Below are 23,214 nucleotides of genomic sequence, written 5' to 3'. Positions count from 1 at the left end.
ATTTGTAGCACAAAGAAGTAAAAGTTGTGGCATTAGCACTGAATATAATATAACGGCTAATTATGCAGACTCTGAGGCTTTCTTGTTAAAGCAGAATTACACATTCATCTGTTGTAGAGGGATATTAAAACCCAGCAGCAGCCTAAATGAAGAGCCTGAGATGTGCTCGTCTAAATCCTCTTAGAAACTCAATAAAGGCAGATTCTAGTTGCTTTTGTATGGAGCGTCTAATGAGAGCTGGATTAAACACAGACACAGTCAGTGCAAAGTGAATTTAGGAGAAAACCTGAAAGAGATGCAGTTTTTTTATTCTCACATCAGAAAGGTGGAGAAGTTTCATGGTTATGCAGCACCGTTAACAGCCAACAGAAGATATGAGAAGGATTGTGTTTCCCCTGCAAAGGCCAGGAGCACGTCATTAACAGAGCAAAGAGAATATACAAACATTACAAAACAGTGGTTAAGGAAATCATTTGGAGGAAAAAAAAAATCATTCAGCTCCAGACATCACTAAGAGGAAAGCAACAGGATTATAACTGTACAAATCAGGAGCCGTGAAGCTAATTTACAAAACCAGCAGCATGAGACAAAGACGGGAACACGAGGATTTCCCCACTGATCAGACCCTTCCAAAGACTGCAGACGGGGAACGCTGCTCAAACCTGAGCAGTCAGTGGAAACAAATGTAATACTGGACCACAGTACAAAGGTCGTGCATACAAACACTTCACATTACAGAGAAAGTGGAAAAAAATTATTCTGTCTCCTTTACCCACCTCACCTGATTTTTCTCTCATGGTTTGGTTCACTACCAAAAAAAAACCTTGCCTGAGTCAAACTGAAATAGCATGAGTCGCTTTCATTACGGCTGCCCACCAGCAGGGGGCGCCAACTACTTAGAAAAGAAACAGTGGTTCTCTGAAAACTGCATCTGGTCACAGAAACAAAGCGCTGTGCATTAGACCAAAAAAGTGCAAATGTGAATCAGATGGATTTAAAACATCACTGTAACTTTACAGAAAGAAAAAAAAACATCTTCATGTGTTCACAAAACGTTGCCGGCAGAATCCACTGAAGCACTGAGCGGCTCTACACACTGTACATGTGTAACTACTGAGAAGTTTTCAATGTCGGCTTGTTTGGCATTGAACGTGTGTTTAGATCACTACTTTGCTTCTTGTTTGATCAAGTTTAAATCAGTTTGCCATTTGAAGAAATGCTTCAGTTTAGACAACATTACAGACCTTTGGCTTCTGTTAAATAAAAGTTAAATTCAGCTCCTACATTAACACTAAACGTCTGATATAAGAGCTACTGATCAGAGCGGATATTTAGCACCTCATTCGATATCCTTCCTCATGTTCAAAACACTGAAACTGATCAATCTCCGTGTTTTGACACTCAAATAACCCCCAAAGTGGAATGTGACTGACTTCAAGTGATACAAAAGACGGCTATCAAATTTCTCAAATACTCTTTCAAATATTTATGAATGTGCCGAGGTCAACAGCAAGTGTAAAAGTTCAAAATTCCCTTCCTGACTGTCAAAGGATTTTTTTTATTTTTACAAAACGGCTATAAAGTAGCTTTTCTTCATTGGCTTAAAAATCTGTTTTCCTTGTTAGAAAACAGTAAACAATTCACGGTCATTGTTTTCGTAAACCTTGCGGCTGTCGTTGCAGCTTCAGCGGGCAGTCGAGGGAGTCGCCCCGCGCTCGGCTCGAGAGCACGAGGGTGACGGGACGGGAAGCGCCCTGTCCGGGGTCGCGGTCATGAGTTGACGAGGGTGTCTGAGCTGGGAGCGTTGTAGAGGTACTTCCAGATGGCGTAGTAGTGCACTGCCGCCGCCAGCGCCACGAACATGTGCCAGATGGCGTGGGCGAATGGGATGACGCCGTCGCTCTTGAAGAAGAAGACACCGAGGCAGTAGATGAGTCCTCCACAGGCCAGCTCCTGAAGACCGTCTGTGTTGCTCTGCAGAAACACACAAAAATGGATACATGTAACATATTCATAAACCCTTTAAAGCCGGTGGGAGCAGGCACGCTCCGTTTTGCGTAACTATTTTTAAATCCCGGTAGCTCTGCAACCACGTGAGCTAGCGCAATAATTTTTTTTGCATATGAAACCGGAGGAGTTGTACTTACATCTTATGCCATCAGCTTGTCCTCGGTCACAGTTTCCTTCCACATATAGCTTTGCAAAAAAACTGCATAAAAAGCACTTGCAGCAACAAAAACATAATATTCCAGAAACACGCTTTGCCGATCCGATCAGCTGTTTGTAACACTTCCTACCTCCATCAGCGTGAACTATCACATGTCTGCCATGACCTGCCAGAAACCGGAAGTGACGTCATTTTGCGGAAATGTAGTTTTTTACCATCAGGGCCTCATGAGCCTATACTGGTGTTTTTAAAAGTTATATTTGACTTTATGACTTTCTGTGTCGTTTCTGGGATGCTTAGGACTCATATTGCACTGCTGGAAATAGTTTATTTTGATGCATATGCTGCTTTTTTGCAAATTTGCAGTATAATATTTATTTTTGTTTTTCCTGCAGTATATAAAAATTGGTGTATTTCAAAAATTAAACTATGAAGACACTCAAAATAAATTTCCTGTTGTTAGAAACTATTTTGTGCAACTTTTTTGTATTTACAGTTTTGAGGGATAAGCCTCTTAAATTTCTCTAACTAGAAATATATGTTAAAAAAACAAAAACGATTTTCAATTTTTTTGTAGTTTATTGCACTTTTTTGCAATTTATGTAATTACTATGCACTTAATGCAGACATGATATTAAAACTTAGGCTGTAATGGTTGTATTGATGTATCGCAACTTGAAATGCTCCCAAAAATGGCTCCACAGCATGTAAAAATATAATATAAGCTCTGGCGGACTTGGTTCTATGGTAGGTCTTAAAGGGTTAAACATTACTGTTTAAAACACATTCCTGACTGTACACTGATTGGTTGAATCGTTACAACCTGACCAATGAGCAGGCAGGTAGGAAGAATCAGGCAGATGGTTTGTAGCAGCTGAACCCTCAACATGAGATTGAATAAACCGTTTTTTGTAAGCGCGTCGTGGACGGCGTCGTTTTCACAGACGGAAGACAAAGTTGAAAATAACTTTGCAAGAATGACTCACTACACCCGAGCAGCTAACCCGAGTAAAGTGTGCAGGACATAACAGGAGCCAATGGACATAATGAAATATCAGAAAGTGCACACAAACCTACAAAACACCACAAAATCCTGCAAAATATTAACAATAAAACATGCAGCATGCACAGAAAAGGATTACTGAGATATGTGGCTGCTATTTCAACTGAGACCAGTAGAAGCAGAGATTAAAACAAAGACGACGATTTTTGCAGCTCTGAATGGTTTTATATGAATCATTAAATCACAAAGAAAACTTTAAATGCATCGTTTGTTTTCTGTGAACTCTTGTCAAACACTCTAAAGAGGAAGTAAGACACAAAGCTAACAGCTCCACCCTGCAGCTGCCGCATGTTCGGTTTATCGGCTGAGATGAAGAAGTGATGTGAGAGTTTAAGACTTTAGCTGAATGTGATTGTGCTTGTATTAATAAAAATATATATTACCATTGATGTCACCACAGATGCGGGAAAAAATCCCATCGTCAAATAGAAGGCCAGCTCTACGAGTTTATACCTGTGGAGACAAAAAGGGAGGAAAGTGTGTGTTTACGAGGTCTGTGCGATGCAAAGGAAATGTGAAACAAGCAAGGCGGGGAGATGATCAGATCTGACACAGGCGGCGTTTGGAGGATGTGAAATCATGAGGAAAACGGATTTTCAGGCATGAGTGTCGAGTTTTGAGATTGTTTTGTATCCAGGGAAGAGTTTCGAAGCGCTGTGGTTACTTCAGGCTAACACAGAAAGACATTTCTAGCTATTGTGATTATTCTTTCTTAGCTTTCTCAATAAAATGTAAAAAAGAATGAAGAGTGAAAAATACTTGGTGAGCTCACTGTGACATAAACTCACTTTTCATGGTAGTTGAAGACATAAATGGTTCCAGCAGCAGCCATGAGCCACACAAACCAGCGCATGTGTGCTGCGAGGGGGCCCAGTTCACGCAGGTTCAACCTGAATAAAGATGAAAATCCAAATTAGATCAAGTCTCCGTGTATGACTCAGGTCCAGGGGAGTATATCATGCTCTCTGTCTGACACTCACCAAGGTGTGTAGGAGGCAGCGATGAAGAAATAGATGACCACTCTGTCACACATGTGAAAGCAATGCTCCACTGACCTGAAACAGACGACACTCAGGTTTAAGCCTTTTCCCTCAACAACCATCATTTTCATGCCCACATAGGCAGAAACATTTCCGCCTAACAGGAAGTGAGATTGTGTTTCCATACCAGCAGTGAGTAATTTGCAAGTGTATGGAAATTATTGTCTGAGCAGGACAGACAAAGAACCACAAAAAAAAACAAAACAATGAGGTCGCAGGTCATTTGTCTGCAGCGTGACGCAAATGCAAACACAGTGAATTTGCTAACACGCTAAAGGTAAACAAAAGAAGATGGGACATACGAGTGACCAGAACAGGTCAACATTTCACAGTATCAAAGTATGAGAAGCGCCACAGCCACTCACATGATTAAAAAAAGCAAAAGAAATAATGAAACAGAAAGAGCCTGGCATGAAGTGTGAAACCTCGTGAAGAACAAACACGCTAACGAAAGAAAAGCATTACTCGATACACAGTAATGTTGTAATTTGCAGCGGCGTCTGAATATGTAGTATTATGTCCTGCACAGTGAAAACCGGAGCAAAAATGATAGAATGACAGAAAAATGGCCGATGGATGAGAAGAAAGATGGCAGCGTATAACTACCTAAAAGCAACAAAGTATTTGTGAAAGTAAAGCAACAAAGAATGTTGATTTTATTCATTTAGCTCACACCAAATATCATCATCATATTTTAATTATTTAATAACAAGAAAACAAAGGACTGTCTGTGATGTAGCATAACTTAAGCAGTAAGGAAGGTGATAAGTAAATAGCATTAGCAGACGATTGAAGTTCTTTTAAGCATATTTTATTGCTGGCATCTCCATTTTACCATAAAACAATCAATCAGACATGCAAAAATCCCACTGGCTTTATACAGGACTTTGCCCACACCTGACCTCGTTAGTCCCTACCATTGAAACAAATAATACAAATCTAAACAAAGAACAGGAATAAAGTCATGCATGAAACTGACAAACTCATTTACTCAACTAAATGGTTTGTAAAGTAAAACACTGCATACAATATAACTCAAAAGGCTACTTTAAAGAAAACAAACAATACTATACAAAATGGAAAACCCTCCATTTGGTTACACCCAGTGATGCAATCATTGACCTCGTGACCCTATATAAACAGGAAGTAGTGGGCGGCCCTTCCCATACACCTGTCTCACATATAGGACCTGAATACACAACATGGACACCATGGTAAGTATAACCAAAGAAACATAATTTACCAGACATTTGCCTGTAAACAGAAGAAAATTCAGATGATCTGATGGTTAGTAGTGTTTGCTTTAAAGCACATGCATGGATGTAAAGGATGTAACTACTGCTACCACAAACAAAACCCGGGATAGTGTGTGTTAAGAGAAGGTACACCAGCAATGTCTAAATTCAAATAACAGAACACAAAATAACAATATATGCAAGTGACAAATGGCAAATGAATTCTGTCCTAGCCACTTTGTCACACTGTCCAAACGTGTCTTTTCCAAAAAGCTGACGATATACGGAGACTGATCGTATGTATGAAAGCTTTTATTAGAACAGTCACTCGAGGTAATACTTGAAATTCCATAAGATGACCTCAAGCACAGATTAGAAGTGGGCCATAAGGGTCCGTCTGCTTTGCATCACTTAAAATAGCACCAGATTATTTTTTTAATGGATGCACGAAGCAGATGATGAGGACAGGAAGTCAGAGAAATGGCACAGAGAATAAAAAAGAGCCTGTGCAGACTAAACGCTCCACTTTGGAAACACTGGAATAAAACTAATACAAAAACACACCCACGAGTATTTCTGGCATGAATCTTCTGCCTGAGTGCTTATTAATGCTTCAGTCCTCACCTCATGTGACTCTTCTTCCAGGTGATGATATGAAACACGGTGGAGACGAGGAAGAGGGCACACAGGCCCATGCCGTACACCCAGGCCGTGATCCTCTCCCAGCGGTTGTCCGACAGACAGTGCAGCAGCGTCATCCCCACGAAGGCTGGCACGACGAGGAGCTGAAAGGATGAGGGAGAAATCACAGAATAAATAAATTATTAAGACAATTAAAGAGCAACTGTGAAATTACACGGAGGCCTAAACAGTTTGGAGCCACTCACTGCATGGGTGTAAAAGTTTGCAGCATGCTCGTAGCAGGTAGGCTGGTAGCGGCAGTTTGCAGAGGCCCGTCTGTTCATGAACCTGAAACACACACAAAAACAAACAGAACAAAACGTTAAAAGACCCCACGGCACCTCACCGACAAACCCACCCTTCAGTATCTGCGCTAAGAGAGGAATTTAATTACATCAGAGGGACAGCTCAGGTGGAGACAAAGTTTGAGCTGTGGATGTCCCTAAAAACACATATTACACAACCCGTGCAAAACAATTAACATAGGTTACATGTTGTATATGTGCTTATATATGTGCCTGGCCTTTATTCGTATCATTAGAGCTATCCTACCTTGAAAGTACAAAAAAGAAATACCAGCAGACAGATGAACAACAATATTCTCACATTTAACGCTTAGAAATATATTTTTCTTAACACTGAAAATGCAAATACTGCTCAAATCCCACTTACTCTCCTGCACTGAAAAAAGTCTGTACACAGTTTCAAGTAAATTATGATTTTGTTTTAAACTTTATTTAAAAAATAAACCAAATCATTATAAACAGTGGCTCAGTGTGATCAAATTAAATAGTCTAGAATTAACAACAACATCTGCCATTAGCTTATTTTACTGTCTCCGAACCAAAAGATTCAAATTAATATTACATATAACGCAGAAAACAGTGTAAGATGTAAGTCGAAAAATAATTTATTAGCACTCGTAGACTGAATTATTCATTTTAAATCACAGTTTAGCGCTAGTTTGTTAAAATTTAAACGTTTCGATGTTTAAAGTGAAAGTTCCTTTCGTTTGTCTAAAACAGCTCTTTGCTAACGGCCAGGAAGAGGAACCTAAACACGTGAGTGCTTTATAAAAGTATGTAGCATTAAAATCTCCCTGTATTTTCTCCAATCTCATCCAGGCACAACCAAAACAGCATTTTTCGTTTTTCAGATTTCCGCTTACCTCTGAAAGCTGTTCACGCGCTTCATTCCGGTGTCTTTTTTAACCGCGGGAAGCAACAAAAAATGGACCACAGCCAGCAAAGTAAAGAGCAAAAGCCCAGCTTTAAAGAGGGAGGGATAAAACAATAAACTGTCCTGACAAGCCAAAGGAAACGAAAGGCCTAGCATTAGCTAGTCGGCTAACGTTCTGCTGTTCATAAGCTAACTTGCACTACGGCTACAAGGCACCGGCAAAAATTAATACCCCTGCTGCAAAGGCACCATTTTAGTCTTTTTCGTACCATTCTGCAGCAAATACTGACTCACTGCCTCTTCTTTACGCAATAAAGATCCATAAGCACCCCCTGGCAGCCAAGACAAACTAAAAACACCCCCGCAAATAAGCAACCCCGCTGGCCAAAGACGAGCTGCTCCCCGCTGATCCGCTCTACAAAAAAATATGATTTCTTTTTGAGCAGCACAGAGTCACAGCAGTGGTGAGATGCTGAGTGGCACGGCATGAGCCAATGAAGAGCAACGACGTCGGAAAACGACCAATCAGACCTCAGCTGGGCGGGATCCTGTAGAGGGATGTGTCGCTTTTGGTTGACAGTTAAAATAGTGACAATGGCACAGTTTATGGCAATGATCGTTGAAAGGATAGTAATAAAACACAATTAGTCTTTTCACCTTCTAAGATGCATAAGGCTCAATTGAAAGTTAATTAATGATTTACCAGCACTTTTACAGCTTTACAACAAGTCATTAATATGCCGTTTTTTTAATAGTTTGCAAAGATTTCCGGCTGCTGTCCATCATCATTAAACTTCAGTTTATTGACGTTAGCATATGCTACTTCCGGTGCGGAAACTCCTGTGGGGAGCTTTGTTTCCGGTGTCCTATTCGCGCCTGGTTTACGGTCCAAAACAAGTAAAGCAAATGAATGAATCAAGCGGCGATTTACATTTCTATAGATGTCTTGGGCATTTACCCAATATATCTGTAAATGATGTTCATCGACTTGTTGATATTTTTCCCCGCGCCTCAGGGCAAAAGAGAAAATGGATTCAAATGTTATATTTCTCAGCTGTCCCTTATCGCGGGTGGTATGTTCTAAAAATAACCAGCGATAGGTGAAATCAAGTAGCCAATTTTATTTTTTTGACGGTGCAAAACGTTTCGTGGACATCGTGGACATACAGTACTGCACTTCAGAGTCACACTGCTAGCATCGATGCAGCGATTCTGTACTGTACAGGAGAGACGTCATGGAGGAGATCAGGACGCAGGACACAATGTGACGTAAAAAAAATAAGCATGCAAACTTGCACCAAGAAATCTGCGAAACAGCGAGGTGAAAGGTGAACCGCGTTATAGCGAGGGACCGCTGTAATTTTGAAGGTAAGTCACAACATACCCTTCGTACATACTAATGTATAGAAACCGTTACCAGCAATCATTCATTTTTGTGTGGCTTTTTTCACGGTTTGTTAACATGCTGTGTAGGTGTGTACTTGACTAGCTGATCTGACATAACGGGAAACATCTGGTTTGACTATTCTTCACCTGTAGTTTGAATGCTGAACATTTGCCTGTTTAAATCATAAGACCAGTCACTATACAGAGATGTGCTTCTGAATGTGGACGATGTGTCTTCTGCTGCAGTTCTGCTTGTGTTGAGTGATGTAAACAACTGATCGATCTAAACTCTTTAAACGTCAAAATTGATCATTGGATTTTTTTATGACACAACAGCGGTGAGTGTTCCCACCTTCTGCTCTTTGTAATTTAACGCCATCTTTCCGTTTTCGAGTTTTGGACATGATTTTGGAGGATATCTTCGGAGTAGCGATTTACCGGAAATGTACAACCCCACATCCGGTCTCAAACCAGGAAAAATTAAAACAAGATTTGAATTTGTTTTAATGTTTCGTGTAAATTTGTACCACAGGCAGGAGCTCTGTGGGAAGATCTTCTAAGATGGGGATGTGGTACATATCACAGTTGTTGTCCCTACAGTATGCAGTCACCATGAAATCTTAGCATGTAATGCTTTAACTCAGTTTCAGCTTCTTTTTGCACATATTAATCACATGACAGATTTTACAGTAGGCTTAAAACATGAAAAATGGCCGCTTTATCTTAAAAGTTTCTTATGGTGCAACACAAGTTTATGCAGCAGCAGACTGACTCACACAAGCAGAAAGTGAACTACACACAGTATCACACTGTGACAGCCTTGTTACATAATAGCACCACAACTTGACCAGTGCCCCTTAGCTATAAGAGAGCTGTGAGAGTGTTTATGTAAGACTGAAGTGAAATCCTTCGGATTAATGAAGTTCACGCCGTGCAGTTTTACCCTCAGAGCATTCGTACCATCTTCTCTGTCTACGAATGTTTTACAGCTCAAAGAATTTGAATATTTTTAGTAAATACCACAAAAATCTGGTTATATTGCACGTCGGAAATTGCACACCCCTCTCGGGTGTAGCCTGTCACTGTAAATAAAAGTCAGCACACAGCAGTTACTGCACCAGCGAGGGCAGAGAATAGGATTGATCCAGACAAAGACAAACGGCTCATTGTGCTTGGTTGAGTTTTAAAAAGGACGTTGGCACAGACAATGGGAGAGTGCCAGAGGCCATGTGTCAAAGGACAAAGTCTTCTTCTGTTGACACCGGCCTGAGAGCTGCAGGTGGCAGCCTGTCACAGCAGCCCAGGGTAGCTTCCTGTCCCTAAACAATCCAGGTCTGTCTGTGTCTCACTTACACTGATCACCTTCTCAGCTGGATGGAGTTTCCCTGCTGTGTAACCTGCACTCTTGAATCGCAGGAGCAGCTGTATCAATTTGCACCTACTCCTGTCACCACGAGGGCAGTGACTGGATTTAAAGCTGCAACCTCATCTTACTGCTTCCAATACTGTCACGGAAAACAACACCCAGTGCTTCACCAAAGCCCTACAGCTCAGGAAAATATAAATGAAGCAGATTTGTATTTTCCTTCTATCTCAACTAAAATAAACCAATAATTAACTAATTAATTTGAGGTGTTGTGTTCATTTAGAGTTAGAAACGATCATTATCAGTCTCTCGAGTCACATTTCCAGCCTGTTTACTCTCCTTTAGCTCTGTTTTGGTCGCTACCATTCTTCCTCAGCTGCTACAATCAAGTACAATCATCAGGTGCTCTGTAAATAAGTGACTGTTGCATTTGGAAAAAAAAGACTATTAACTTGAAGAGTAAAAGTATGGACGAGAAAGCTAAACAATGGCCTGAAACTTAGGGGTGGGGGAAAAAATCGATACTGTGTAGTATCGTGATATTTTGTTTGCTAATAATGTATCGATACAGGGACAGCAGAAATCGATACTTTGTTACAAAAAGGTTTTTGTGCTCTGACTTCAGAGCATGTTGATCCTTTTTCTGAGCAACAATCCTGACATTCCTTCACTGTCCAAATGTGTTTAACTTGTTTTTGGCAGCAATAAACATGACAGTTTACTTATTTTAATTTAAGACATGTTTTATTTTAATTAAGTTTAAAACTTTTTTATTTAATGTAAAATTATATTTTGTTTTAATTGACTTTCAAATTCTTCAGTTGCTGAAGGGGCTGCATAGTTTTCATAAACTGCATAGTTCAGAATAGCTATAATTGTACCAGATGGTTGATTCAGTTAAGTTGGACTAGACTGTAATACAAACCGTTCAGTTTGTCAACAATAAAACTGAAATGAGAGAAAGACTGAGTGTGAGACTTTGATATTAGATAAAATGAATATTGATAAAGTTTACCTTTATGTACAGAATCTGAATATCGCAAAATATTTTTAAAAATTGCAATAATATCGTATCGTGCGTTAAGTATTGTGATAATATCGTATCGTGGGATGTATGGTGATTCCCACCTCTACTGAAACTCACTCACAAAAGCCCAGAAGAACTGCAGAGTCCAGCACTAGTTATTTGTTATCTTTTATCATATCTGTATCTTTTATAATTGGTTTGATCGACCTCTTCTCAAACTGAATTTGAGAGTTATTCAATGATTTAATCAGAATTAAGATGAAAAGTTTTATAGGGATCAAAGCAAAGGAACCAAATGGTCGTTTTACTTTGCATTTTATTGTCTCGTGGAAATACGTCGCCTCCGGTGCAGCTCGACCAACAACAGCCCGGTCAGAGAATTCAGATGAAGCAGCTTATGTTTCACTGAGTCATGAAGCTCACGCCGGAGACCTAAAAGCCTTTATACAAACGTCTCCATATATGTGAAATTATTCCAAAGGACCTGCAATTAGATTGTGATGCGTTACTTCTGTCCTGTTAGCACTGACACACCTGTGAGAGCAGGATTTACCCAGCCGTCAGAATGATTCTGATAAAGAGTGATTACATTATTTCACTAACAAACTACAGCTGCAGCGCTGCTCTGACAGACTCTTTGCATTTTATTTTGCTACTGCTGAGTGTAATATTTCATTCCTGCAATCATTTATTGTTTGATTATTTTATGATCTAATTGCGTTAATCCAGAAATATCAAAAGGAGACTGAGAAATGTTTCTATAATTATGGAAATTACTTTATTTTGAAAAGGAATTGCAACAGCAATTTAGAGTAAGCTGAGACTATTCTGTGTTATTTAACTTACATTTGAGTGTCTTTGGTCATCTTTAATCTGGAATAATTGTTTAAAATCACAAAGTTTTTATCGTTTTTTTTCATCTCAGTCCATATTTCTGATTGAATGTAGGACGCTCTATGATAGCCACAAACTGGGGGCTTCGTATCTAAAATATTTACTACTTTATAGTACTACTATATAAGTATATAGACTGACAGAACATTGTTAAAGTTCTCACTGATTAGGTTTTGGAAATACAAGTCCAACCTGTCCTTGCAGGTGACGTAAATGCTTCCAACGTGTAAACATGGGGATTTTTACAGTAAAATGTGACGCATTTCCTGCTTTGCCGATCATTTCTAGTCCCCACACACCTGTTCCTTGTTTTCTCACCAAGCCACGGCACATCCCGACCCTGTGATGCTAGAATCTGAGTATTTTCATCCGATACAGAGGCCAGCTTTCTGTTTTACTTCAGGCTTGTGTTTAACCACGGCTAAAACAAATCAAATCTTTGTAATCTCTCTGCAACTGTACGAATAGCTACAGTTAGAAATACTAATCTAATCTTCCTGATAGCCCGGGGTCAGGGTTCACGTATGCTTATGGAACTTTCAGTTTCCTTAAAAACATTTACTGCAGACAACACAAGGTGGAAAACACGACTCGGTCCTCCACATGTAAATACTCATGCAGGATTAGCAGAAAAGCAAAGAGAAAGCACGGCTCTCGGCTCTTAGTAGATTTGTCTTGTAGGGGAAACGTATAGATAAGTGCCCTTGGAATAAAAGAGGCTTTATGTGTACATGTGACAGGGGGTTAAACAGCTTTGTAATTGGTTTACTGTTTCAGGGTAGAATGCAAAGTCCATGGGTAATATCCAGTGGGTGATGAGGGGGAGGGGAGGTGTTAAGGAAATTAGCATTTAAGACATCGTTTGGTTGTTGCATATTAGCTAAATAAACCAACTGTGTTTGAGAATAGAATAGAATATCCCTTTCATGTACATGTACGTTGCCGTAATGAAATAAATGTACTGAATGTATTTAAAGTGTCATAACAAACCCCAAACATAACTTTACTAAAAATGAAGGCAAATAGTTGCTTTATTTTATTTAAAATTAATGACAGTTTTCATTTTTTCACTTTTTGATTGCAAATTGTTTCCTTTTGCTTTCTCAAAGAGTCGCACTACTGACAGTATGTTTTTGCTTTGCCTCATTATGTTGCAAACCTTTAATAGAAACACTGAGCAGAGGATTATTTTACTCTCCTGTCTGTCATCACTCACTCATGGTGTCACAGTTTTCCTCATCTATTTAATAGATGCAATTTAATATTAAATATAACTACAAACACAGAAACAGCTTATTTTCCTTTTCTCGTCTTTCGTAAATAACAACTAGTGCAATATGATGTATGTCCACAGTCACAAACATGACTGTGAAAAAACTGAATTGAATATAATAAAATGAATAAGTGTTAATTAATCATGAACAACTGTTTAACTACTTTCAAAATAAAGAAAATGTCACAGGAATGAAACGTTTTTAAGTCTAAATAACTGTTTAAACTTAAAAATGTTTAATTTGGCTTTAGCAGGATGCACAATATAAAAGCACAATGGATCAGCACCTTTAAATCCCAGCGATTTTACAAAGCTTCTCATTCATCCAATCACCTGCGCTGCACGCTGGCGTGCCATTGCCATGCAGAGAGGGCAGAGCCTGAACCTCTGAGCCTGTTAATGATGGACACCTGGTCTGACGGGCAGAGCCGTGGTCACCGCAGCACAAAAATGCAAAACTAAACGGAGTATTTAGGTCAGGAGCTCTCCCGCTGCAGCGTTTTCCGTACCCACCTTAATTAATCTCGCATCTATCAAGCTGAGCCGGCCGCTCTGTGTAATGGAAAGCACAAAGGCAGGATTACTGCGGGCATCGAAACATGGCTGCCGTTCTGTCCTCTTCTTACACACCTCAGTGTCAAAGGCCAACATCTATTATACCACAACCAAAACTAAGAATGAGAACTGACCGTACTTTAACTGTGTCAGCTAGGAAACACGTCCTCATTAGACAGAAATCATTTGGCCTCATTTAAAAAAAATCAACTCCATCGATACACAAGAAGTTTTAATACTATATGAACAGTTTTATTAAAGTCTCATGTCTATTAGTTTCTGGAAAGTATTGATCACGATGTCACATTTTTCATTTTGGAGGAGAAACTATTGTGAGAGTAGCTGAAACCTGCAAAAATACAAGAATCAGAGTGATTGAAACATTAACTCAAATATTACAGTGTTATGTTGATGTGTGCATGATGTAATTAAAGTCTGCTGTTAGTATTTAACCACCAAACTAAATGCAGTGACTTGTTCCGTGCAATATTTTTGGTCCCAGTCTGTTTCAGTGTTTCCTACACATACACCATGTATATAGTTCCACTCACATATGTATACATATACACTGTTTTTTATTTTATTCTATTTATTTAATTATTTATTTATTTTCGTTGTATTCGTTGTACAATGACAATAAAAAGCTCTAAGTCTCTAAATTAGTGCTTAGTGCACATATTCACATTTTGTCCATATTTTATTTAATCATCTGTAGTTTATTATTCTGAACAGTTCAAGGCTGTTAATATGTTATAGGTTTATTTAGGAGTGCTGTGATTGGTGTTCGGTTTTGATGTTTCTTGGCTTTGACTTGTTGATGTTGTGAGATTAAGCCATCAATGGACCCCATGACCACAGTAACACCTTTACTCTCATGTACTGTAGCACATGTACAGTACATGAGATTATCCTCATACGTGTTACACATATCTGTACAATTTTTCTCTACATATTTCAATACATTGTTGCCTGTATATACAAACTGCAGTTGCTTATGTATGTAGGACCACTTTGTGTCTTCCTTTTATATTTTATATAAATTTCTCATCCGCGGATAATAAAGGTCTATTCTATTCTATTCTATTCTATTCTACTCTACGCATTCGTACTATGTGAAACAAATATTAAAAGGTTGTAATTTTATAATAATTAAAAGGCTGTAAATTATAAACCAAAAGTGCAGTTTTAACAGTAGCAATGATCTCTTAACTCATAAAAACTAGGCCCTCTTTTGCCAATTGACCTTTGACCTGGTTATGAATTGGTTTCCTTTTTAATTAGGTAAAAAAATTTAGTGTGTTTAAATTGATGTTAAGTAAAACTCAGTTACTCTATCATGCTATATCAGGTTTATGTGCCTTATCTTTTATGCTAGTTGCACTATTTTAATTTGCACAATCAAAATTATTTGTTGATTTAATTTTTGCACAAACCAGAGAGAATCTAACTGAGGCTATTTCTGGAGCCGTTGTATATTTACCTTCTGTTTGGCGAGCCTGTCCCTTTACAAAGAATCATCCTGACCTCTTTTATGAATGTCATCTGTTTATGGTGCATTTCTTAGAAGATCCAGGATTACACTGAGAGCCATCCAGACTCAGACACAGCTATTTCTGTTGAGGGCTGGCAGCACAGCCGTAATCAATGTCCAGAATAATCAGCAAACAGGACGACTAGCTTCGTTTTTTCCCAAGTTTAATGTTGTTAAATCCCAGATGTCTTTTTATATTTGTTTCTGTAAAATGAAACTGAAGCTATCGTTGATGAATAAACTGCAAAACACGTCGCTGTCCCATGATTTCAGTGTTTTATAGCTATAATTACTGCGTATACTCCAAACTGTTTCTGAACAGTTAACAACAATCATGTAAACTAAATACAAAATATTTTACATCTCCAAATGTGCGACAGGAAAGTTGCAAACTGCTGGAGAAAATGTTGTGAAGCAAATTCAGTTCAGTTCAGCATCATGTGTTTTTATACATAAAGCACCAAGAGTCGCCTCTGGGTGCTCGAAGCAAAGACACATAATCACAATTCTTCTGTCGTCTCTGAAAATCAGTTTGAAACAAAGACAAAATAATCAAATAACATAATTTACAATATGAAGAGAAAGAGAAATATAATACACAGACGTTCCTGGGAATCCACCAGCGGACTCAAACACGAAACAGAAAATATCTGTCTGCTCCGAAATATGAAGAAACACTGAAGCAAAATTAGAAATGGAGAAATAAACGACGGGGTTACGACAATCATAGAAAGAATACATGCAGACGAGTTAAAGCTGCGATTCAGCTTCTTTATTTTCACACATTTAAATAATGATAAAGGGAATGATAGTAGGTCTTTAAAATTAATGCAGTTCTTTTACATCTGTTAGGAGATTCTTAGATAATAAGTTCATAATATTGACTTTTCTGCTTTTTAAATTTATTAAATGTATATTATATTATTAATTGTTAATTTGATTGTTTTCTTTTTGTTGGATCTTTTGTTCTTACATAAATACAAAGAACAGGAGGCGAAAGCTGCAGTGACATAAAAGTAAAGTGAATATTTTTTGATTCACTGATATGTGAAAAAAGTACTAAAAGAAAACAGCCAGCATGGGAGCACTGGGCAGAGATGAAACAACATAACTAAAGCAACATTTGAATGTTAATATTTACATTCCTATTTGACCCTTTGAAGGAAAAACATTACTGCACTGTTAAAAATGGTCAAATCAGTGTTAAAATACCTTCTCTCTCAGGGTTGGCATTTGCGATATTTAATTATATTTGGTATTTTAAACTTATATCCGCCCTGTGACACTGAGTACGAGACAGAAACCATTACAGGCTGACAGGTTTTAGTGTCTCAGATGCTCCGATTACAGAGCCAGGAGCACCGGGGTCCACCGGGGAAACGCTACAACTGATACAATAGAATCTCATTAAACTAAAGTAAAACATAACGTACCGGAAACATCTTTAGTTTTAGTCTCCGTGTCTGTGATCAAATTGGTCAACACAACCATCAGGAGTCGGTCTGATTTCTGAAACGCAGACCTGACTGTGCGTTGGCTGTTTGGATTGTAAGACCTGTGATAACTGAATTCCTGTCAGTTATCACTTATATTCTAATTAAAACAACAACAAGCAGTTAGGATAATAAAAGGCACACGAGACTAACAACACAAACGACCTGAAGTAACAACCGGAAGGAGCATAAAAGCAGATCACAGCCAAGTCCTGGAAAAGCTTTAGAGATGGAAACATTAATAACACCCTCTCGTGCACTCCCACTCTGCAGCTTTATGTTAACCGTGCACTGTTTGCACGACAAACACATACTGTGAGTGCTCGCTTGTTTCTGACACCTTGATATGCTTTATCTGCACTTCAATGATGTGGCAGACAAAAGGAAACACTTCAAGCTTAACCCCGGCTTTGTGCTGCTTATTCTTATCGAAATGTTTAAGATTAGAAAGCAAATTAACTTTTAACGTGTCTGGATGGAGAGCAAATAATGCTCGCTCAGGAACCTGATAAGAAACTTTCAACAACTACATCGATGCACGTCACATTTCCTCGAGTTACGTAAGAGGTGACAGTAAGCATTGACCCCTGAACGGCAGCCAGATCTGAGCGCTTGGTTTCAATAAAGCCAAGATGACTGTTTCATATGGCAAAGAGGTGCAAAGCCCAAAGACACTGAAGAATATTCATTCTGCATAATAGCACGTTCACTCTCGCAACAGACACGCCTCTCTTTTTCTTCGTCTTTTATTGGTTGTGACCTTTGCTTTCCAGAGGTGACTGCAGGCTTTGCCTTTAGATCCTTGAGATAAAGAGGGATTTCACGTGCATGCACACAGTACTTAAATACATCAACACATGTCACTCTCCCTTACCGTCCGAGTTCGGTCCTATGTAGGTCAAATCGAAGCATTGTCCCAGGAAAAAAAGTCAAAACAAAAGAACAAAAGAACCCCAGAAAAATGTAAAAAGCCGTGTATGTACAAAAACGAGTTGGGTATAAACGCAGGTAAGTTGCACTCAGACCATCGTGCTCTTCTTCTCCCTGAAGTCTGAGTTCGATGGCTCGTGGTAGGTGGTGATCATGTTGGCGGTGTCCCACCGTCCCACAGGTGCTGAGGAGCTCTGCATCACCACCAGTCTGATGGGCGACTGAGTGGGTTGTGGGTCCGGGGCGTACTCCTTGGTAGGATCTTTGCCCCGACAGTCATACATTATACAGGATATCAGGAAGACGAGGAGCAAGATAACGTAGCTGGCGATAAGGATGCAAAGGTTCAAAGTGACGGGGTCGATCTCCTGGTAGTTTTCCAGAAAGCCCATGACGCCTGCTTCATGCTGGGCGGCCCACAGGGCCCTGAAACCAGCACCTCGGTGGACGGAGAGGCAGAAGGTGTCAACAGCCGCTACGCACCGAGAACACTAAGCAAGCCTGGTGACAGCAGGGCTCTCTCTCTCTATCCTCTTCAATCCGCCCTCCCTCCTCGCCCTCCGTCCATCCTCTCTGCCTCGCTCCTGTCTTCTTCCTCCTCTCTGTGTCGGACGAGCGCCGTGGACGCGTGGCTTTGAGGTAAAAATACTTTAATCCTCATCTCTCCTCCAACCTGGAATTTCTGCCATCCCCAGCTCTCTTTAATAGCTTCAGTTGTAACACAGCAACAGATTCTGTGTTACATCATCATGGGAATATTTAATTACTGTGTATGTGACGTATTTTAGCGTGTGTGTGTGTGTGGTGTAATCTTAATCTTGATTGTAACTGGGGATTGACGGAGGAAGCCATCTGGCTGAATAGAAGCCACTAAAAAGTCACTCGGCTAGAGCTCAAACACCAAGCAGAAGACTCAGCCTCACAGAGGGCGCGACACACTTTCTTCCTAAAATATCTTTTCAATAATTTTGATTTTGCAGAACGTTCAAATCCAGGCGGATTACAGCACCCGTTGACCTCCGGGTGTCACCGAATCGGAGATTACCACGAAGGAAATTGTGCACGGCACACGGAGGTGTGAAATAAAACGGGAAATAAGAACAGCAATAAATAACGTGGAACGTCTCAGGTCGTGTTTGTACCTGTTGCTGCAGTGCAGGGAATGTTGAGTGTGATGGACAGCAGGGGGCAGCAGTTATCAGCAGTAGAAGAAGTAAAGCTGCAGGTCAACTTTGACCCAGACAACCTTTCTACAAAGAGCAGAAATCAAACAGCAACTCGTATTGAGATAACGGCATGAAAATAAAGAAAGCTACAATTTTTAGTGCAAAAACTTCTGTTTTTCCACACCGAAGACTGTTTGTGTGGTGTGAGATTACAAGCAAGTTTTAATACAGAATAAGCTGCACTAAAGGTCATTACAGATACATAGTGTGCTTCATGAGTAGTAGTCCCAGTGGTATCAGTATTAAACACACAGCACTCAGCTCGGATGGCAAAATAAAACCAAAGTCATGAAATTATTGGTTTAAAACCTTTTACAATACTATCTGCAGTACTTCCTAAAAACTGAAATACTGCAGATGACATTTGATTAACAGAAAATCAGAAAGGATGATCCCACATGCATGTTTTCAGACAACATAATCAATCCGGAGGATCACTCTGGGAGCTCAGAGTCCTGATTGTGCAGAAAACTGGAGACTCCAGCTACAAAACAAGAAGGACGAGAAAAGAGTAGATGAAGGAGCTTTTATTTCTTTATTGTAATGTTTCCTGCCTTTACTTAGATTTCTTCTGTTATTTCAGTCTGATTTTCACCTTGAAGCGAATCTTTGCTGTGTTTTAAAACTTTGGAGTCCTAATTTCCTGATTTATTTTACAGATTTTCCAACTTTAGGACCTTGGGCATGATTATATACTTTATAGAAGATGGTTTTCTCAGCTCTTACGGGATCAGAAAATACTTACTCTTACATTTGCGTCTTTTTTCCCTTAAAAACTCCCACTGTTACCGCCTATTTCTATTGTATCTACTAGCACAGCGGTCCCCAACCCCCGGGCCTCGGACCGGTACTGGTCCGTGAGTCGTTTGGTACCGGGCCGCGAGAGTTGAGGCTCAGGTGTGAAATGTATAGTTTTCAGGGTTTTTATCGGTTTTCAGAGTTATTTTGTTATCGTTATCGTTTACTCGGTTTTCCTGGGTCTTTTCACGTGTTTTATGAATAAATTTTCTTTTTTTCGGTACTGGTACTAGTTTTATTTTGTTGTATTTATCCGCGACACCTTAAAGGCCGGTCTGTGAAAATATTGTCGGGCATAAACCGGCGCAAAAAAGGTTGGAGACCGCTGTGCTAGAAAGTTATTTTAAGGACTGAAACTTTTCCCTGAATTCAGAAAAAAACAACTTATCAGTTCAGAAAATTGAGAAATGATATCAGGACCTGCTACAATATATATTTTTACAGACGTCTACAAGTTTGACAGTCTCATTGGATCTCGGGGGATTTTCACCCCACAAAGATTTCATAACATAAACAGCTCAGGATGAAATCAGGCACCGATCTGCTCCAGCTCTCCTGCAGACAATCAGTCGTGATGTTTCCTGCCTCGCGGTTTAAAAGCGAGTTTGAGCAGCAGATTGTACACATTAAATGTGCAGAGTACAAAATGACCTCACTGCTCTCTCCTCGTTCAGGCCTGTAATCCCTCTGTATGTCCCAGGAAACAGGCTTGACCCCTGAACCCGCCCGAGCACTCAGCTCCACTTGAAGCTTGCCGGAGGGGCAACTGCACCGAGAAACCTTTGTAAAACTTTACCTTTTTGTGTTTGCAATTTTATATACAAATAAAAACCAAACTGTTCCTTTTGCTTTTCAGAAACACGAGCACTTTTAAAGACTAAAAAAAGTTTAATCGAAACTCTTAAAACAGCAGCAAGTCAGAGGAAGAGTGATGTTTCTGTCCTGGGGATGTTTGTGTTGTCGTGCTCTCGGAGAACGATTAGCTCAGAGGATGTAATAGGTTTGTCTCTCGGGTGGAGTTTCTCCTGCTCATATCTTGGGGATAGATCTTCCCCCAGCGTCGCCAGACTCTGGTGCCAGGGAGTCCGGCAGCGTCTGCGGGACCTGGAGGCAGACAGACAGCTGGGACACACGGGAAAGGATTGTGTTGACAAATTGTGCACTTTACTTCGGCCGTGTGCGTCTGCGAGCCGAGGATGTTAAGAGTTTTTATATTCTTCCTGTGTCTCTCAGGCACGAAGCACCGACAGGTTGTTTGCTCGTTTTTCACAGCGAGCCTCTGATTCTCCCTGCGGGGGATCCTCCCCTCCACCTCGCACATCCTGACCTCACCTCTGCTCTCCCTGCGTCAACCATCCCCCAAAACAAATGAGTGACCTTAAGACATGACCTTACCAAAAAGCAAAAAAACCCTTCTGCTGTTTGCTTTCTAAAAGCTTGTACGTTTTTCTTGGGTGTGGATAACAACGTGAGAATGATAAATGTGGAGTAAAAGGCCAATAGATTACTCATACAGACAAATGCAGATAGTGTTTATTTCCTGCTTTACTCTTCCTTTCTTTGTCTGAGCAGTGGAAAAAGAATAGAGAATAAAACTGTAGAGCATCATTTTGTTCTCAGTTTGTTTCCCTGTTTGTGGTTTTGTTTGTCCACCCTTTAAAAACCTAACAAAGGATCCCGCATTGATTTTATATCATTTTATATTGTTCTGATAGCAGAAACATAGACTGTAGATAAAGGATGGACACAGGCTCTTTTCAAGCCTCAGCTTCACATTTGTAGCAGCAACAGTCTCATAATGTTCAGAGGAGATGGTGCACCAATAACTTATATGATAACTTATTTAGCTTAATACATATGTGCACATACTGAAAACGACAGCCTCGACACGGCGTTTAATCTATTAGACTCAACTGGCGTCTCTATATAGCGCCAAATCACAACAAAAGTGGCCTCAAGGCGCTTCATAGATACAGAGAAAAACCCAACAATCATATGACCCCCTATGAGCAGCACTTTGGCGACAGTGGGAAGGAAAAACTCCCTTTTAACAGGAAGAAACCTCCGGCAGAACCAGGCTCAGGGAGGGGCGGGGCCATCTGCTGCGACCGGTTGGGGTCTGAAGTTTGAAGCCTAATCTTAAAAGTAGAGATAGTGTCTGTCTCCTGAATCCAAACTGGAAGCTGGTTCCACAGAAGAGGGGCCTGAAAACTGAAGGCTCTGCCTCCCATTCTACTTTTAAATACTCTAGGAACAACAAGTAGGCCTGCAGAGCGGGAGCGAAGTGCTCTAATAGGGTGATATGGTACTACAAGGTCATTAAGATAAGATGGGGCCTGATTATTTAAGACCTTGTATGTGAGGAGCAGGATTTTGAATTCAATTCTGGATTTAACAGGAAGCCAATGAAGGGAAGCCAAAACAGGAGAAATATGCTCTCTCTTTCTAGTCCCTGTCAGTACTCTTGCTGCAGCATTTTGGATTAGCTGAAGGCTTTTCAGTGAGTTTTTTGGACATCCTGATAATAATGAATTGCAGTCGTCCAGCCTGGAAGTAATAAATGCATGAACTAGTTTTTCAGCGTCACTCTGAGACAGGATATTTCTAATTTTAGAGATGTTGCGCAAATGGAAGAACGCAGTCTTACATATTTGTTTAATATGTGCGTTGAAGGACATATCCTGGTCAAAAATGACTCTGTCATCTCATTGGACTGCCACTGTAGTCTTCAGGTAGTAGAAATAATTATATTTGTTATTATTATATTTACATGCTTCCAGCTCCCGTTTCTGCTCAGTGACAACTCGGACTTTTCAACTCTCCTTTTTCTCAGACACATAACAGGTATGGCAGTCCATTCTCCCTGCAGCACGGACTACACTGCCCATGAGGCTACATTCTTAAAGGGCCTGTGACCCCTGCTCTAGATCTTGTTCTGACATTTGGCATAGAAACTGAACATTTAACAGTATTTCTATTCTGTTCTGTTCTATTCTTTTCTGAATGCCCTCTCTTGTCTCATCATTTCCTAATAACTTTTGCATTTACAATACTGGATTACACAGCAGTGGGCGGCTCCTCTGAAAAAGAAAGCCTCCATTCAGAAGTACTGAACTCCCTCCTTTAACTCCAAACGCGCAAAATAAAGCAGACATGTATTAGCTAAAGAGGAAGAGGCGTAACACCAATTTAGAAGATCATCACCTCTGTAAAGGTAGAACATCTTACTATAGGAAGAAAGAACAACTCTACGTTTGTCTTCTTTGTATCATTGTAGGGTCTTTACCTCAGATATAAAGCACCTCGGGGCAACTGTTGTTGTAATTTGGTGCTATATAGATAAAACTGAATTGCACTGAGCTTATGTGCG

At 39.9% G+C, this 23,214-nt stretch overlaps 1 protein-coding gene and 1 pseudogene across 2 annotated transcripts; both read right to left on the bottom strand.

Annotated features, from left to right (window-relative positions):
- Nucleotides 1-1,647: 1,647 nt before the first annotated feature.
- mmd (monocyte to macrophage differentiation-associated) lies at nt 1,648-17,875 on the bottom strand. Of its 2 annotated transcripts, none has more exons than XM_085158206.1 (7): nt 17,765-17,875; nt 6,393-6,474; nt 6,130-6,290; nt 4,211-4,285; nt 4,019-4,120; nt 3,614-3,683; nt 1,648-1,974 (listed from the first exon to the last, which is right to left on the bottom strand). In XM_085158206.1, the coding sequence occupies exons 1-7, from the start codon at nt 17,800-17,802 to the stop codon at nt 1,771-1,773; spliced, it is 732 nt and encodes a 243-aa protein (XP_085014332.1). In that variant the 5' UTR covers nt 17,803-17,875; the 3' UTR covers nt 1,648-1,770. The 2 variants fall into 2 exon arrangements, with proteins under 2 accessions (XP_085014332.1, XP_085014331.1); XM_085158205.1 differs by lacking the exon at nt 17,765-17,875 and adding an exon at nt 7,355-8,402.
- A 34-nt stretch (nt 17,876-17,909) lies between these two features.
- On the bottom strand, nt 17,910-18,510 carry LOC146519478 (small integral membrane protein 36 pseudogene; annotated as a pseudogene).
- Nucleotides 18,511-23,214: the final 4,704 nt, after the last annotated feature.

This window comes from Neolamprologus multifasciatus, chromosome 4 (assembly GCF_963576455.1).
Source record: "Neolamprologus multifasciatus chromosome 4, fNeoMul1.2, whole genome shotgun sequence".
Lineage (NCBI taxonomy): Eukaryota > Metazoa > Chordata > Actinopteri > Cichliformes > Cichlidae > Neolamprologus > Neolamprologus multifasciatus.
The sequence above is the reverse complement of the archived record's forward strand: the minus strand, read 5'-3'. Positions and strand labels throughout refer to the sequence as shown.